Source organism: Telmatherina bonti, assembly GCF_933228915.1.
Source record: "Telmatherina bonti genome assembly, chromosome: 17".
Taxonomy (NCBI): domain Eukaryota; kingdom Metazoa; phylum Chordata; class Actinopteri; order Atheriniformes; family Telmatherinidae; genus Telmatherina; species Telmatherina bonti.
Window position 1 is genome coordinate 10,836,196 of NC_136615.1, and position 17,095 is coordinate 10,853,290.

The following is a 17,095-nucleotide window of genomic DNA, read 5'->3' on the forward strand; positions in this document are numbered from 1 at the left end:
GTGGTGAAAGTTTAATCTCCATTGGCAGATTTTGACAAAAATAAATAAATAGGCAACTCATTACCATGTAAGGAGAAAAAAAAACTTAAAAATATCTAACAATATGCAGTTGCTGTATAATTACGTTACTGTAAATGTTCTGTTAGACTCTCATTACAATTTGCATTCATAAAATGACATACCAGACCAGTTTCACTACCAGACCAAAGATCTTTGCATTTTAATTCTTGTTTCTTTTCATGAATGAATCTAGTGGATCTACTGGACAATAATAATGATAATAATAATAATAGTAATAATAATGATAATTATAATAATAATATAAAAATCAATAATCTCCCAAATCAAGATTTTGCACATTTTAACTAAACTTTCTGAATAGGATCTAAAACATTCTGACTTGGTATCGTTATGGTAACGTATTGTTATGATCTCAAATATTCTGATCCTAGATTCTAAAAATACAGACTAAAATTCTTTCTTTTCTTATTTTTTATTTAGCATGTAAAAATTGCGACTCGTGGCCGAGTGTGAAGCGGCTGGGATGGGAATCAGCACCTCCAAATCTGAGACCATGGTCCTCAGCCGGAATAGGGTGGATTGCCCTCTCTGGATCGGGAGTCAGGTCCTGCCTCAAGTGGAGGAGTTTAAATATCTCGGGGTCTTGTTCACGAGTGAGGGAAGGATGGAGCGTGAGATCGACAGACGGATCGGTGCGGCGTCTGCAGTAATGCGGACTCTGCGCCGGTCTGTCGTGGTGAAGAAGGAGCTGAGCCAGAAGGCGAAGCTCTCGATTTACCAGTCGATCTACGTTCCTACCCTCACCTATGGTCATGAGCTGTGGGTCGTGACCGAAAGAACGAGATCTCGTATACAGGCGGCTGAAATGGGTTTCCTCCGCAGGGTGGCCGGGCTCTCCCTTAGAGATAGGGTGAGGAGCTCGGTCATCCGGGAGGGGCTCAGAGTAGAGCCGCTGCTCCTCCGCATCGAGAGGAACCAGATGAGGTGGCTCGGGCATCTGGTCAGGATGCCTCCTGGACGCCTCCCTGGTGAGGTGTTCCAGGCACGTCCCTCTTGGAGGAGACCCCGGGGAAGACCCAGGACACGCTGGAGGGATTATATCTCTCGGCTGGCCTGGGAACGCCTCGGGATCCCCCCCGCAGAGTTGGCAAATGTGGCTGGGGAGAGGGAAGTCTGGGCTTCCCTGCTTAGGCTGCTGCCCCCGCGACCCGACCCCGGATAAGCGGCTGAAGATGAAGATGAAATTGCGACTATTTGAGATTTCAAAATGATTATATCAAAATTAGACATAGATTTCTGACTTGGAAACTCAAATTTGTAGCCTAGTATCTAAAAAAATGAATATTTCTGACTTGACATGTCAATTTCAAAATGTTGACAGAAGAATTTTTAAATTTATGTTTGATTCAGGATCTTAAAATATTTAGATTAAAATGTTTGATTTGTGGTGTAAACTATTTATCTCTATATGTAGATCACACCTGTTACAGATATATCTTCAAAACAGATGCTTATTTGTAAATGACAAGTGTAAATTATTTGTATTGTTAATGATCTGTATTTGCCTCAAAATGTGGAGGCAGTGATTACTGATAGGATTACATGAATATATATTTAAAGCACAAATACTACACTAATAGTAGGGACACTTGAGCTAAAAATGCTTCAGTAAAGATCCCTCCTATAAAGTCTGTAATAAATTAAATTTAAGTATTAAAGTAAAGCACATAATACATTTACATATCGGATTTTACTTATGTATTTATACAAAATTTGTTCAGAAAAAACACAATAAGCCTACAGCAACATTCTGTGCTTCTTATGATTGCCATCTCCTGGACAACTACTGACACATCTTGTAGAGTCTAAATACATCTGAGTCAAAGTGGCTCTAATGTGTAACGGCACTCGTGCATTCAAGATACTAAATGAGTAAAGATAAACTAGATCTAGTCTATCAGTGTACGTATTGCAGGGAAATGCTGGATGAGAGAGAAAAATGTAGCAAAAAACATTGTTTAACATTATTCTGTTGCAAACTATTAAAGATGATTTGTATTTCACACCTACTGGTGCATTAAGAACTGGGACCGGTGTGTGTTGAGAATGTTTGTCAATGGGAAATGTTTTTGGCAGGAAAGTACAGTACTTTAAAAAAAATCTTCACACACCCGTTAAAATATTAATATTTTGCCTCCAAGCGGCTAAACTTTGTTATCTTTTAAAGTGCTTTTGAGCATTAATTCTACAATCCCTATGAAGGTCTGTCAAGGTTTTTTCTTTTGTTTTTGTTACATTTTCATTCATTTTCAGTCCAGTAAAAGAAAAGCAAATGATTACAGAAAACTTACTCATCTTAAATGGGATCTTTAGGCATCCTGTTACATCATTTGTTTCCGTTTCTTTTGCTGCATTAACTTAAAATGCTGTTAAAAAAAAAAAAAAAGGATTTTTGCAGATGCAAAATGTGCAAAATGTGATTCCCAAAGGGATGTTATCTGAAAACTTGGCATTTCTCAGCAGTGGGCTCTTAAAATAGTTGAGAAAACTGGACAAGTGGAGGGGAAAAGAAGAAGCGTTAGACCCAAAAATCTCTACACAGCAGATAAACAGGGTCTGAATGTGATGTCCTGGAGGAATATGAGCAAACAGCAAAGTGCTGATGCAGGACCTGAAAACCAGAGATGCATCTGTAGCTTCACCTGATCGCTGTAGCCTCATCAGAAACGATGAAGGCTGTCAAGAGGACATTCTGAAGGAAGGAAAACAGGGAGAAAATGATGAGGTTTCCCACATGGCACCAGGCATGATGGAGGATAAATGAAGACTGCTAAAATAAATGACAAGAAAATTTATCTAAGCAGGTTCAACCTGCTGGGAAAAAAGAAAATAGTGTGCACATAGAAAAAACTGACGTTCAAACTGTTTTTTCTTTCTTTTTTTTTTTTAACATAAATTTGCATGAATTTCAACAGTATATGTTCTCCTGGAAATTTAGACATGAAGAGTTTTGCAAGATTCTTTCACAGTTCTGCTGATTAGTCCGTCTGTTACCAAGTAGTTTCCCCGTCACACCGCACGACTGACACAAACAGGTGTGAAGCCATTTTAGACATTTTAATGGAAATGTGAGTCAAAAGGAAAGTAAAGTTTATTTTTAAAAACAAATTTCCCACTTTATTTGCTTAGTGTGACTTAGCAGTTTATAAACATGTTTTTACAACAGAAAACAGTGAAATTCTTTTTTGTTTTTTTCTTTTAATCAGTTTTACTTTAGTAAAATGAGATTTGTTGTACAGGGAAAAAACAAACTGAACATTGGACATTCTTGCCTGTGCCAGACCTACAGACTGACTCATGACATCGGATACAGGCCAATAGTATATATAGACCTGGCAAGAAAAATAAAGTGGAGACATTTTCTTTTTTTTTACTTTCTTAACTTTCACAGCTCAGGTGAATCAAACTCCTCTGCTAACTAACCCAGATTAACTTGATAACTTCATATAATAAAGATGAAAGGCATCGTGCAGCATCAACAGAGGTCAACTCCTACATGTTACGAATGCTTCAGATGAAACACTGGAAGCTAGTTTTCTATTTCAAGATTACGCTGAGCATGAAAACTCAGCTGGAGCATGCTGGCTTAGGAAGCGGTCAACAGAGCAAGGCCGAGTCGTGCTGAGAGGTACAAGCAGATTCATCAAACCAAAGCAAACAATGGATGGGCTGTCTGAGGACATGACACGCTCAGATGTCGACGCTGAGATGACAATGTTGACGCCGGCTGACGTTACAGAACAACATCAAGACGTCGGCGACGAAGTGGAGAATCTTCGAAACAGGTATTTTGTGCTCCGGATGAAATCCTGCAGCTCAGAGTTTCAGCTGATGGAGTGTGTTTCACGTTCACGGCGACTGTAGCTCCTGTAGGAAGAATTTATTCTGTGCTAATTCCTGCAACATGTCTGAATAAACGGAGGTTGTGTGTGTGTATTTATGCTGCACTGTGGCCAAATGATGAAGTGTGAATTAGATCATTTCCTGCTTTTTCTTTATTTGAGATCAAAAGAACAATAAAATGATGCTGATGGTAAAATAACTGTTTCAGTTTGCGTGAGGCCGTCCACGACGACAGCGTTCGACCCAAGATGCAGTGCCTCATGATGGACTCCTCTTTCTCCATGGTAACGGTGCAAGGTGAGGACAGCGGGATCGCCTGGGAGACGACCCCCAGCCGCTGCTCCACGCCATGGGCATCGGAAGCTGGGGCTACGGACATCGGCTCTCCGACTGTGCTGCGGCCTGCAACACCTGGATCTCATCCCCCAGGCAAGATTATATTTGTCATGGATGAGGAGATGATTTCAAAACGGAGGAAGGAAAGGATGAGCAGTCAGAAGAGCAAGGTGGAAAAACAAGAAGTCCTATTGGGAAGCTCTGAGAACGTCTCAGGACGGCCAGAGTTGGTGGAAGTTTCTCAACCCAATGTGAAAAGTGATGGTGAAGGAGAGCAAGAGGAAGCGACGGATCCTCTGGAGGATAAAGAGCAGCGGCTGTTCAGCATTGTGGCCGAAGGCTCTGAAATCCTCAACATCGTCGTTCCTCCTAAACTGGCCACTGTGGATGAAGAAGAGAGCAAAGAAATGGTGGACAATCTGTCGTATTTGGAGGAGAGCCACGTTCCTAAAGCTACTGAGGAGACCCAAGACAACGAGCTGCTGATAGCAGGAGATGAAGCAGAGATGAGCAATCAGGTCAAGCCTTCGCCTCGCACAATGGATCCACCTGGGGCGCCAGTGGCCAGACCCCCAGTCAGACGAGCTGCTGGGAATGTGGACTACTTTGAGGCGTTCGCCTTGATTGACGCTCAGGCTCCTGGGAGTCCTGCTGTAACAACGCAGGGACAGAAAGAACCAGAAGTGGAGGCAGAGGCTGCAACAACAAGCCAGGATGCTGGCAAACCTGTGGAGGCTGAAGACAACACCATCACCACAAGCGTGGACAACGACAAGTCAGACACAGTCAGTCTGGAGGAGATGACCAGTGAGCTTCTGGATGAGGTCTTCTATGGTGGTACAGAAAACCTACCATTGAAAACTTTGGACGCAACAGATGGAGCAGCTGGCAGCACAACATCCCGGCTTCCCTCTAAACCGAGTGGTTCTACTTTGTTTGGAAGCCAAGAAGAAATCCTGACTCCAATCTTCCTGCCAGAAGGACCTCCGAAAATTATAGACCCGATCTTGCTGGAGGAGCCGAAAGCCATGGCTTTCCTTTACACGGACCTGTATGAAGAAGCAATTGGCAGTCGGCAAAAAGAAGAGGATGCAGAAAGTATGACGTCTGAAAAGTCCTTCCACAGCCGGCATTCAGACCGGGAGGCCAGGGGATATTTGGAGAAATACGTTCTGATAGATGAGACTCCCGCTGTGGAGATAGAGCAGCCAGAAAGAGAAAACCCTCCAGAAGAAGATCTGCGGCGGTTACCTCAAGACATGTATGACTTTGAAGATATTCAGGCCAGTTCTCAAAAAGGTGCAACACAAAATTTAGAAGATGTCACAGACTTCTTCAGGTCCAGCGCCAATTCATCTCCCTGCGATGTAGAGCCTCTCTCTCGATCAGCAGAAGAAGATGACACACAAACAACAACAAAGAATACAGTCAAGGCACAAAAAAGTGTGTCTATTACTGCTGAAAAAGTTGAAGAAACCTCTGTAGATGCGCTCAACATCTCAGCCTTTGAATTCCCCCCAGACTGGGAAGATTCAGATGTGTATCTTACACCCCAGGATGAAAAACATGTCCATGTCCACAGTGATAAGGAATCACGGAAACAAGATTCAGATGCAGACAAACCAGTCGCACCTCCCAGAAGGAAAGCAGCCTCCTCTCCGAAAGCATGTTTGGATCTGACGCCTCTGACTCCAGTTGATGTGATCACACAGGAAAAAGAGGAGGCTGGAGGTAAGGAGCAAAGGGAGGAGGAGAAAGAGACTGCATCACCTGTAGAGACAGCAGATGAGGGTGATGGAGACGGAGAGGAAAGTGTTCCGGCCTCCTCCGACGAGGCGCTAACGGATAACACTGTAGCTGCGCTGGAAACCGGGCCCTTAGAAAGTGACAGTCCAAAAGTCTGCAGCGAAACCGCAGCTGCGGAACCTCCACCTCCACCTCGCGGAGATGCAAAACCAGCTGAAGAAAACGACTTAAAAACAGATGAAGAAGAGGGAAGACGTGAGACTGAAACAGCAGTGAAACAAACTGAACTAACGGAGACAGATGTTAAGTCACAAGTTGAAACGGAAATTAATCCAGAGAAACAAGAAGATACTTCTGTTGCTTTATCAGCCGAGCCAGCGAAAAACAAAGGGCAATGTATTATCCTCTAATATAATAGTGACTGTATTTCAGCTGTGAAAACATAATCCTTTAGTCTTAACTTCTCTTTTGAATTGACTCAAACTGTAAATAGCAAAATAACTTTAGTGTAAACAAAAACAGTTGCTGGAAAAGCAGCGATAATGCATGAATCATTGAAAGGAGAGGTTCGGGTCACAAGTGCAAATGAAAAGGGTGAAAGCACATATGTGAGGATGGGTGAATCTTCAGCTATAAATAAGTCTCTGACTGCTAACATGACACCTTGTCTCAGTCAGGAGTCTGTGTACTGTGCACACACTTGTAAACAAATAAGAAGAGGTGCAAATGTTGACAGGTTCTTATACCATGTTTAATTGTTCAAGTTTCCTCATGCAGTATTAAAACATTTACTTTGCGTGCTTGGTTCTGTGCATCACCTCAACTTAAGTCCAATTTCTGCTGAGTCGTGTCAAAAACCTGTCTGACAAATCACTACAGAGTGACTTTACTGGGTATGAATTGTTCTCCATGGCCATCATGTTACATCTGAATGAAGCAACAACCCTAAAACGCAGGTTTTTGCTTGCCAAAGACTTGCAACACACAAGTGTTATTTGCACCTGCAGCTGAATCCAAATATGCCATCTGGAGCCCAGCAGTGATCCGGTCTGAGCTGACCTTGAAGAGGAGCCTGACAACACACTCCAAGATATTTAACTGCACATGAGCAAACAAGGTGCACACATAACAAACAAACAGAAGTGAATGTTTGGCAGAGAAATTATTTGGTTTAGCTGAATTATAGTTATGTTTTTAAGCTTTTCAGTCTTTTAATTTTATTTGTGGAACGTGGATTTGGCGACACCTGGCGTCACAAATAAATGCGTACACTTTTCAGCATGCAAGCCGACATGTGGCAGCTGTGAGCTGAAAATCCCATGCAGCTTCAGTTTGATGGAAAGAAAATCACTTTTTTTTTATCTGTCAATTTCAGTGCCACGCTCCAGTCCAGTGGGTGGCAGCAGTGAACTTCTAAGATAAAAAAAAACAAAAAAACAAAAACAAAAAAACCCCACAAAAAAACGAGGTTATATAGACGTACAACATACAGAACTGGGATCCTCAGTCTAATCTTCAAGGCCCAATGTTCTGCGGGTTTTCCCAGTGCCCCTGCTGGATCACACCAACAAGCTCTGCATATGCAGGGCCGGATTAAAAGTGCACAGGCCCCCCTGGTCCCAGAGTGTTCCAGGGGCCCCGTTCCCCACCGCAACATTGTTAAAATTGTGAATGATACACTGTGAAACAACATTTCTAACATCTCTCAGCCGGTGGTACTAGTAGAAACACACTGGAGACTGTGGCGTAACTATCTGTACATTTTGTTTCATATCCAAACTGCTGGTGTTTGCCATATCTGGGCCCCAAGTGGGCATGGGCCCCTGGGCCTGTGCCCATAATGCCCATTGGATAATCCGGTTTTAGCTAATGTGTATACATTAGCTAAATTCACATTGACTTGAACCAGGTGTGTTGCAGCTTGAAAAAACCTGCAGGACACCAGTCCTCGAAGTCCTGGATTGAGGATCCCTGATGCAGAGGACAGGCATGTTCATAAAACTCAATACATACTTTTAAATAAGAAAAATTAATGACCTCTTCTATGAAATAACATATAACTACATATTTGAAAAAAAAACAAAACAAACAAACATATGAAGAACTCTAAATTCAGGATGGTGTAAAAAGATGTACATGATCGCAAAACTATCACATTACCATATATTCAAGTAAAAATATAAAATGTGGCTCAAAAACCCAATGGCAAAGGATACAAGGAATAATGGATTCATTTAAAAGGCTTAGAAATAATTGTATTTATTTTAAGTGGTAGCAAAAGCTCAATACTATATCTAAAATTACTGCCTGCAGGTTAAAGCAGATAATGTGCTCGAATGCAGTAATGGCACTGAAGTAAAAGTGACTGGAAACAGGCAAGCAATAAATGACTAAATACATTTAAATAATAACAAATACATTAATTTTTCTTTTAAATCGCCATATATCCGACATTGCCTCTCTATGTTGCAAGTTTCTACACCGGAAGTCAGATTGCGCTGCGCTTTCGTACCCGTGTTGCATTTCAGGCATTTGACAACTTGAAACTTCCGCTTTAAAGCTAAGATAACGCTGCAAAATTAGTTGATTAAACAGCATCAGCAAGCGTACTAAGTGCACACAATTAATTCTGTATGATAAATACCATTAAGTAAAAGTCTACTGAAAATAATTTGGACATATTAGACATTTGTTTTGTTTTAAGTAAACCACTGGCTTTACATTTCCGTGGTACACCGAAGGCAGCATTGGACAGTTAGCTAGTTGCTAACTCTGCAATGGACATTGTTTCTCGTTTGTGCTCCTCTATTACTCCTGAAGAAAACTGCTCTGAAACCGGGGACATCTCTTCCACAGACGATGGGTTAATTGACGCTTTTGAGGACCTGGCTGCCCTTCCCGTGGAGGTCGGAGAGAGAAGACCGATGTGTTTACGATGCCGGTGAGCTAAATGACAGTCAAGCTGATGCTAGTTAGCCCGAGTTAATAAAGTGTTTAGAGCAAGCATGCAGAATGGAAATCACCTGCCACCGTTTTCTCCTTAGTTTATCTGGCATGCTTTAATGAGGGAACAGATTCATGTCGTTACAGAAAGCTGGAGACCTGCTCAAACAGAGAGTTTGGGGGTCAATAGGCTGGGAAGTAGCTGGGAAATCACAGCTTCACGTCTTCAACTTTCCTCCCATGTAGTCGTCCTCAGAAGGTGTGTCTCTGTCCTTTTCTTCCACCACAACCTTTGGAGGTTTCCACCTGCCTGTACGTAGTGCAGCATCCTGCAGAGGTGAGATATTAAATGTTAAATATCACTGTAAACAGGTATTGATTACTGTATGCATTCTTTTTGTCCATGCGTCTATTAAACAATCATTGTGTTTAGTTGCAAACTATGCCAAAACAGTTTGAGTCTCAGATTTACATCCATAAAAGCATAACTTACTAAGCCCATTAAACCAAATAAAAGAAAACAAGGTTGCAGTAGAGAAGCTCAGTAGTTAGGAATAGCTTCTTCCAGCTTAGACTTTTATTTAAAGCAAAACAGTATCTCATAAAATCACAGGGAAAAAGTAGTTCATGCTTTAATAACATCACGCCTGGACTACTGTAACTCTCTCTATTATGGCCTCGCCCAATCTTCTGTCACCAGACTACAGCTTGTTCAAAATGCAGCAGGGAGATTTCTTACTGGGACAAGACATTAGGAACATATCACTCCTGTACTGTCCTCCCTTCACTGGCTTCCTGTTGCTTTTAGAATTAAATTTAAACTTTTGTTATTTGTTTTTAAATCTCTGCACAACTTGGCATCTTCTTACTTGAGTGAATTGCTTACTTTGCACAACCGAGGCAGATCTCTGAGATCAGATGATCAGCTATTCTTGCATTGTCCCAGGTCCAAAGTAAAGACACGAGGAGACAGAGCCTTTTGTGTGCAGGCCCAAAACTTTCGAACAATCTCCCTTTCCACATACGAGCTGCTACTTCTGTTGACAGTTTTAAGTCTTTGCTTAAAACACGTTTCTTTGCACAAGCGTTCAACTCAGGCTAACAGAGACTCTTAACTTATTAACTTAAGTCCAAATTGTTTGATTTTTAAATTCGTGGTTACAATAGTGTATTACTGTACTGTTTTCTGTGTGTGTTCTTTTATATTGTTCAGCACTTTGGGAGCAGTGTTACTGTTTGGAAATGTGCTATATAAATAAAGTTGACCTTGAAACAGTCAGGAAGTGTGAGAAGTTGGATGAAGGCAATGGATCACCAGTCTACACTGATCCACAAGATGATAGAGGTCTCATAAAACGTCTAAAGGCGACTACCTGAAGAAAACAAACACAATCAGTCATTAATCATATACAGTACTGCGAAAAAGTCTTTGCCCCTTCCCGGTATTTTACTATTTTATCTGAAACATTGTTAAACGTTCCAAAGAAATTCAAAACTAGTGTGAAACCTAGTGATTTATCAGTCTGGAAAGGGTTACAACACCATTTCTAAGGCTTCAGGACTCCAACCAACCACAGTAAAAGGCATAATTCACAAATGGAGACAACTAAGAAGAGTGGCAAACCTCCCTAGGAGTGGTCGGCCTTCTAGAAGTTCGACGATGACGACTCATTCAGGAGGTCACAGAAGAACCCAGGACAACATGTAAAGAACTGCATGCCTCACTTGCCTCGGTTAAAGTTAGTCATTACAATAAGAAGGAGACTGGGCAGAAATGCCATCCACAGGGCTGTTCCCAGGCCAAAACCACTGCTGACCAAAAAGATCTCAAAGGCTCGTTGTTTGCCAAGAAACATCTTGATGATCCTCAAAACCTTTTGGCAAAATATTCTTTGGACTGACGGGACAAAAGCCAAACTTTTTGGAACATGTGCATCCCATCACGTCTGACGTAAAAATAAAAATTTCATTTGATAAAGAACATCATGCCAGCAGGTAAACATGGCGGTAGTCTAATGGTTTTAGGCTTCAGGAGCTGGACGGCTTGCTGTGATTGATGGAACCATGAACTCCTCTGTGTCCTAGAAAATCTTGAAGGACCTCATTAGTTCATGACCTTCAGCACAAGTGGACTTGGGTTCTGCTACAGAACAACGACCTGAAAAACACCAGCGTTTCCTCCTCTGAATGGCTTTAAAACAACAAAATAAAGCTTTAAAGTAGCCAAGTTAAAGTCCAACTTGAATCCAACTGAAATGCTGTGGTGTGACCTTAAATAAACAATTCATGCTGGAAAACTCTCCAATGTGGCTGAGTTAAAACAATTCTCGGGAGGAAAGTGGGCCAAAGTTTCTCTACAGCAGTGTTTCTCAATTCCGCTCCTCAGGCCCCCCCTGCCCTGCATGTTTTAGTCATGATCCTCCTCCAGAGCACCTGAGTCAGATCTTATATCTTCCTTATCCAGTTCTTTGCTGCCTGTTAACAAGCCTTTATTTCATTCAGGTGTGTTAAGGTAGGGTTGCCTATAAAACATGCAGGGCAGGGGGGGCCTGAGGACCGGAATTGAGAAACACTGCTCTACAGCGATGTGAAAAACTTACTGCAAGCTATCACTGACGCCCGGTTGAAGTTATTGCTGCTGCAGGTGGCACAACCAGTTATTAGGTTCAGGGGGCAAATACTTTTCTTATATAGGGTCATGAGGGCTTGGAGGGCTTTTTTTCTTAAATAATATCGCCATTTTAAAAACTGTGTTTTTTATTTACTCTGGATGTTTGTCTACTATTAAAATTTCTGTGATTTGACACATTTAAATATGACCATCCATCTTCTGCCGCTTATCCGGGGTCGGGTCGCGGGGGCAGCAGCCTAGACTTCCCTCTCCCCAGCCACATTTGCCAACTCTGCGGGGGGGATCCCAAGGCGTTCCCAGGCCAGCCAAGAGATATAATCCCTCCAGCGTGTCCTGGGTCTTCTCCAGGGTCTCCTCCAAGAGGGACGTGCCCAGAACACCTCACTAGTGAGGCGTCCAGGAGGCATCCTCACCAGATGCCCTAGCCACTTCAACTGGGCATTTAAATATGACAAATTTGCATATTTAGTATTCCATATTTGTAAGGAATCTGGAAGGGGGCAAATACTTTCTCGAAGCGCTGTAGGATAGCAGTCTTTACTGTAGGAGCACAGGTATACCCTGAAGTTCAGGATACTTATCAGTTGATAGATTATGTGATGGTGAGATTATTTCCCAGAATAATGAGGCATCTTGGTGTAGAACTAAGAACATTAAAGATTTTCTTCTGAACAAACATATAAACCAGCAAGCAGTCTGAAACTTAATCTCAGTTATAATTTACTTATAATATAAATTTTCAACACACACTTCAAAAACAAGGCTCCAACTTGCAAAGCAGATGTGTTAACTAAGGTATAAGGAAGTTAGAACATCATTAATGAACAATAGTTTGTTTTTTTTAGTTTAACTTTTTTGTTCTGAAAGAAATTTAGCTGCAAAAAGTCAGAAGAACTATTAAAAAAAAAAAAAAAAAAAAAAAAAAGAGTATTCTTTATTAAGTTGTTTTATTTAGTTCAAAGAGTAACTTTACCATCATTTTTGCCAGAGGTCGCATGTTGCTTCTCATTGTGAACTGAGCATCCCTGCTAATGACTACATTAGCAACATTAATGAGAATTTAATGGTTTTGTTTTCTAACTTTGTTGTGCTTTCAGGAAAGCCGAGTACTTCGCACAGTCCCTCTTCTTGCTGCCTGTTTACCACAAGGAAAATGCAATGTCATAGTAGGAAGACGGTTTAATGAAGAAAAGTAAGTGAGCTGCCTTTTTTAATCTGTGTCCCCTCATGTTGTTACATTTGCTTAGGTCTTGTGTTTATTGATCCCCACACAGGCACCCGGAGCTAGCAGCTGTGTGTCGGGACAGCAGAACCCTCATCCTATACCCAGGTCCTAAATCCCAGAACCTGGAGGAACTGGTACAGTATAAAGAGGTCGGCACCATAAAACACAATGTGATCATCATAGACGGCACCTGGAGTCAAGCCAAAAACATGTTCCTGAAAAACAGCATGTTTCACCTTCCCAAACAGGTTTGTACAACTGCTTTACCTTCTTAATGTGAGCTGGGATATTTGTTCTGCCAACAAAGGGGACAGTCGAGCTTCATGTTTTAATATAAACAACACCCACTTGTTGTGGGAAGGTTGTGCAGAGTCACAGTGAGTTAAAACTCAGGTGAAGCAAGCGAGTGCGGGGATGTTTTCACCTTTTCTGTAGTTTTGGATGTGAGTAATAAGTGCAGAGCATTGTTCACTTTTCTTTCTGAAGATTTATTTAAATATGACTTTGCTCAAACAAGGATTTCCTCAAAAATATGTGGAAACCAGCCAGAGGCTGTAAGGGAATTCCAGTATGTGTGACCTTTATTCCTCTCTTCCTGCCTCATAGTTCAGCTCAGTGTGTTCATATGCCATATGAATCAGGACTGATTGTAATCAACAGCTATCATTTAGCAGCTGCTTTGACAGAAACCAGCAGAGAAGCAACATCTGTAAACATTTACCCTGCAGCCAAACAAACTACTGCTGATAAAATAAAAGTTTAAAGCAATACCATCATGCACAAGTTTCATTCATCATGGTTTCATAAGTTGGATGTGTTTAACATGAACTAGAGTATTTCATTGGCAACATAAGCCACTGTGTGTTCAGTACTTTAGGTGACTCTTGTTGGAACATACATGAAATAATCCGATTGAGGATGTTGAGGCTGTATTTAATGTCAACAGAGTGGGATTACCTCATTGTGACGATTGATTTGCTTTTGATATTCTAGGTGCAGCTGAACAGGGCTTTGTCCAGTCAGTACGTGATCCGCACACAACCCTCCAACATCTGTCTGTCCACGCTGGAATGTGCAGCTGTTGCCTTGTCAGTCCTGGAACAGAATGATGAGATTCAAGAGGTAAAGTTGTCTGAGAGTTTGCTTTTTTTTTGCTTTCCATGAATAAAATAGTGCAGAGAACACACTCCTTGTTATTCTGCCTCTTAATGGCAATAAAAACACAGATGCAGGTCTGTAGCATGTAGACACTGAGTCCTGATTACATATATGTTCGATGTTTATGCCTCTTGTAGCTCTGTCTTTTTACTCCCTAGAAACTGTTGTGAAATATACTTGACTGTTTTCAGCTTATGTATCCTAAATAGTTTTGTCTCTACTCATGTAAACTTTTAACTTTCATGAAATTTCCTTTTTTTGTAGTGATCTTAGTGTCTGTATGTAGTTACTTAACAGATGTAATTACATTAACCGGGTACTTCATTAGTATAAACTCTGACCAACTGTTTACTTAACATGTGCCTTAATTGACCTCTCGCTAAGTCCCGCCTTAGAGCCGCCACTGACCAATCATGCGTTAGGAACGGTAACTAAGAGAGAAGGGTCTGGCAGGCTTTCTCTTCCTAGACAAAATGATACGTGTATGCTGTAGTTTTTACTTGCCAAAAACCCCAAACACAGTTGGAGTGATTCCAAATGTGGATCAAACAGTGTGAAGAGTGTGAAAGACCTCACTCGCAGCGGATTACGTCAAAGATAACAAAACTTGAAACAATATATTGACTTACCTGCAATGCAGAAACATTGTTGTTCCTTTTCTAAGTTTGTTCTGTATGTGAATAGTCAGGACGTGGGATGGCTGAGTGTTGCAGTATGAACAGTGAGCCTTCTTCAACATTGTTCCACCAACAAATTATGTTATGAATGTATTTCTCAAAAGCATATGGCGACCCTTTCTGTCTTTTCTGAAATGGTTCCTTTTGGAATAACTTTACCCGAAATCGCTGATAAATCCACGTCTCTTGCAGGCAGAAAAATGGCAGAGTAGAAAGTTTGCCAGGTGTAGCAACAGTAACCATGGGGGGGGCGGGGCTTGCCAAAGGTGTTGGATTATTCCTCATAGATTTTGCACTATATTAACTAGGGGTGGGAAAATCGAATCGATTTTTTTGTTTAAAAAAACGATTGTCTTTTTAAAATAAATAGAAATAATCCAAAATAAAACTTCTGTCATTTTTTATTGTTTTTATTGATCTTTCTACTTGTCTTCTTGGGCATTATAGCAGCAGAATGATGATCTGGCGACTGTGTTGTTTTGTCCTCATTGAAATCAAGAAAAATGACGAGCAAAATAAAAATTTTGTACTTTTTTTTTTTTTTAAATTTACAAATATTAGCAATATCAAAGAAATGTGAGAATCACAATTTAAATCGAATCGGCACCCAAAAAATCCGAATCAAATCTAATCGGGACAGAAGCATATCGTCACAGCCCAAATATTAGAGTGACACCATCACACTGCTGCTGCAGATTTGTTTGCTTCATATCCATGATGAGAATCTTCTGTTCTTCCGCGTCCCAAAGCTGCTCTGTTGGACTGAAATCTGGTCACTGGTGTGTTGCTCTGTTTGAACTTCAAGTCATCTTTACCATGTCTACATGAGTAAATACTTTGAGTTGCTGCCATATGATTGGCTGAATAGCTATTTGTGTTGTAATCTAATCGAACAAATGTTCCTTGACAAAGTGGCCAGGGATTGTAGATGCGCGCGGTCTTGAATGGTGTTTCAGCACATATTAAGAAGACTGACAACTGTGTAAATTATTGTTGCAGGTTCTTCTGAGGCCGCTCAAAGCTTTGTGCTCCTTCCAGCTGCAGCACGGCGCTCAGATTCATCACAGCAAGGAGCATCTTCTTAGGAATGGCATGTATGACAAACCTATGCCCAAGAACAAACGCAAGATAAAGAGGATGGAGAAACTCATCACAGACCACAACATCTGCCCAAGATGAGAAAGACTTGGCAGAAAGAGGACAGTTGGGCCATCTGTGTAATGTGTGGGACTGCGTCATCAGTGTGTAAACATCTGAACCTTTGGAAACTTTTTGTTTGTTTTTAAGATAAAAGTCTTAGCAGATTAATATAACATACATGCTGTGTTTGTCAGTTTTAAATTAATGACAATGTTCTACTTGAAGCATTTTTCTCAACAAGTCAGGTTTATAACTTTAGTTTTGTAAACGGCTTACATAATTCCACCTTTAAAGAAGAAGAAAATGATATGGTTTTGTTAGTAGTGGCTTTTTGTTATTGCATCTGGTCATCTTCTTTTGAAGGGCTGATTCAACAGATTTTGCTGAGCGAAGTCTTGGAAAAAAAAACTAAAGTGGAGTAAACACACTAAAATGCTGAACATGAGGCTACCAAAGAGGCATAAAAGAAATCGGTGAAGACAGCGATGGTTGGAAATTGTGTTATACTGTGAGTTAATTTTGTTTTAATGATTTTGTTTTAATCCAGAAACATTACGGGGAATTGTTACTTAATGAAAATACACAGACTCAGGCGCGTTATGTCAGCTGGGCATCAAAGAGATGCAGCATTTGATGAATCTAGTCTGTGAGAAGTTGTAACTCACAATCACTAATTTGCATTTTGACACAGATGGAAAACATGGCCCCTGGTTAGACCTGCTTGTCAAAAGTCAAGTTCACTCAACAGGAAATAAATTAGTGAACAGGTGCAAAAAATGCATGGCTGACGTTGGGACCAAAGAGACATTTTCTGTTTGGAAAACTACATGTATGGCTAGAAGTTGAGGAAATTTATTTCTAGCATTATGTTTTCCTTTTTTTTTCCCCAATGGAAATGAAAAAATCAGAGTTTCCAGTTCTTGAATGCAGCGTGATGGCCTAAACCTCTTAAATTTTTAACTAGAGTGTAGGAGTTGTCTCCATTCCCCAGAAACTAGAACATCCCCCTCTAAACAAACTCGACTGTGCCTGCCAAGTTTGAAGTATTTTGGAAAAACTCCCAATAGATTGAGAGATTTTAGTTTGCTAGAGTGACTGCAGAATTTATGTCCTGCTGACAGTAACGTAAATGTTTAGAAATGTGGATGTTATTTTTTCATTTTAACAAGCTAATAGATGACATTTGCCTCTGTGTGTAAGCCATTTTCAAAGTAGTTTTCTATCTAGTTAGCCACTTTTGAAATTTGCTGTTTTTAGAACAAAATTGAACTGTGAGTGTCCAGTAATTACCTCGTGCAAACAATAAATGCCATT

At 40.9% G+C, this 17,095-nt stretch overlaps 2 protein-coding genes across 2 annotated transcripts; both read left to right on the forward strand.

The window, feature by feature from the left end:
* The first annotated feature begins 3,527 nt into the window (after positions 1 to 3,527).
* Positions 3,528 to 6,802, forward strand: LOC306768554 (uncharacterized protein). Its single transcript, XM_079256959.1, has 2 exons — positions 3,528 to 3,866; positions 4,133 to 6,802. Exons 1-2 carry the CDS (start codon positions 3,742 to 3,744, stop codon positions 6,414 to 6,416), a joined length of 2,409 nt encoding a protein of 802 aa, XP_079113085.1. The 5' UTR covers positions 3,528 to 3,741; the 3' UTR covers positions 6,417 to 6,802.
* Positions 6,803 to 8,754: 1,952 nt separating this feature from the next.
* On the forward strand, positions 8,755 to 17,066 carry dtwd2 (DTW domain containing 2). The gene is made up of 6 exons (XM_079256654.1): positions 8,755 to 8,947; positions 9,196 to 9,286; positions 12,679 to 12,773; positions 12,856 to 13,054; positions 13,800 to 13,928; positions 15,641 to 17,066. The coding sequence occupies exons 1-6, from the start codon at positions 8,784 to 8,786 to the stop codon at positions 15,818 to 15,820; spliced, it is 858 nt and encodes a 285-aa protein (XP_079112780.1). The 5' UTR covers positions 8,755 to 8,783; the 3' UTR covers positions 15,821 to 17,066.
* Positions 17,067 to 17,095: the final 29 nt, after the last annotated feature.

Excerpts from the sequence above, each read along its gene's own strand:
- LOC306768554 (XM_079256959.1), top strand. The coding sequence starts at position 3,742 with ATGGATGGGCTGTCTGAGGACATGACACGCTCAGATGTCGACGCTGAG. Across the intron at positions 3,867-4,132 it reads GTGGAGAATCTTCGAAACAG|TTTGCGTGAGGCCGTCCACG; the intron begins GTATTTTGTGCT and ends TAACTGTTTCAG.
- dtwd2 (XM_079256654.1), top strand. The coding sequence starts at position 8,784 with ATGGACATTGTTTCTCGTTTGTGCTCCTCTATTACTCCTGAAGAAAAC. Across the intron at positions 8,948-9,195 it reads CCGATGTGTTTACGATGCCG|TCGTCCTCAGAAGGTGTGTC; the intron begins GTGAGCTAAATG and ends CCTCCCATGTAG. Across the intron at positions 13,929-15,640 it reads AGAATGATGAGATTCAAGAG|GTTCTTCTGAGGCCGCTCAA; the intron begins GTAAAGTTGTCT and ends TTATTGTTGCAG.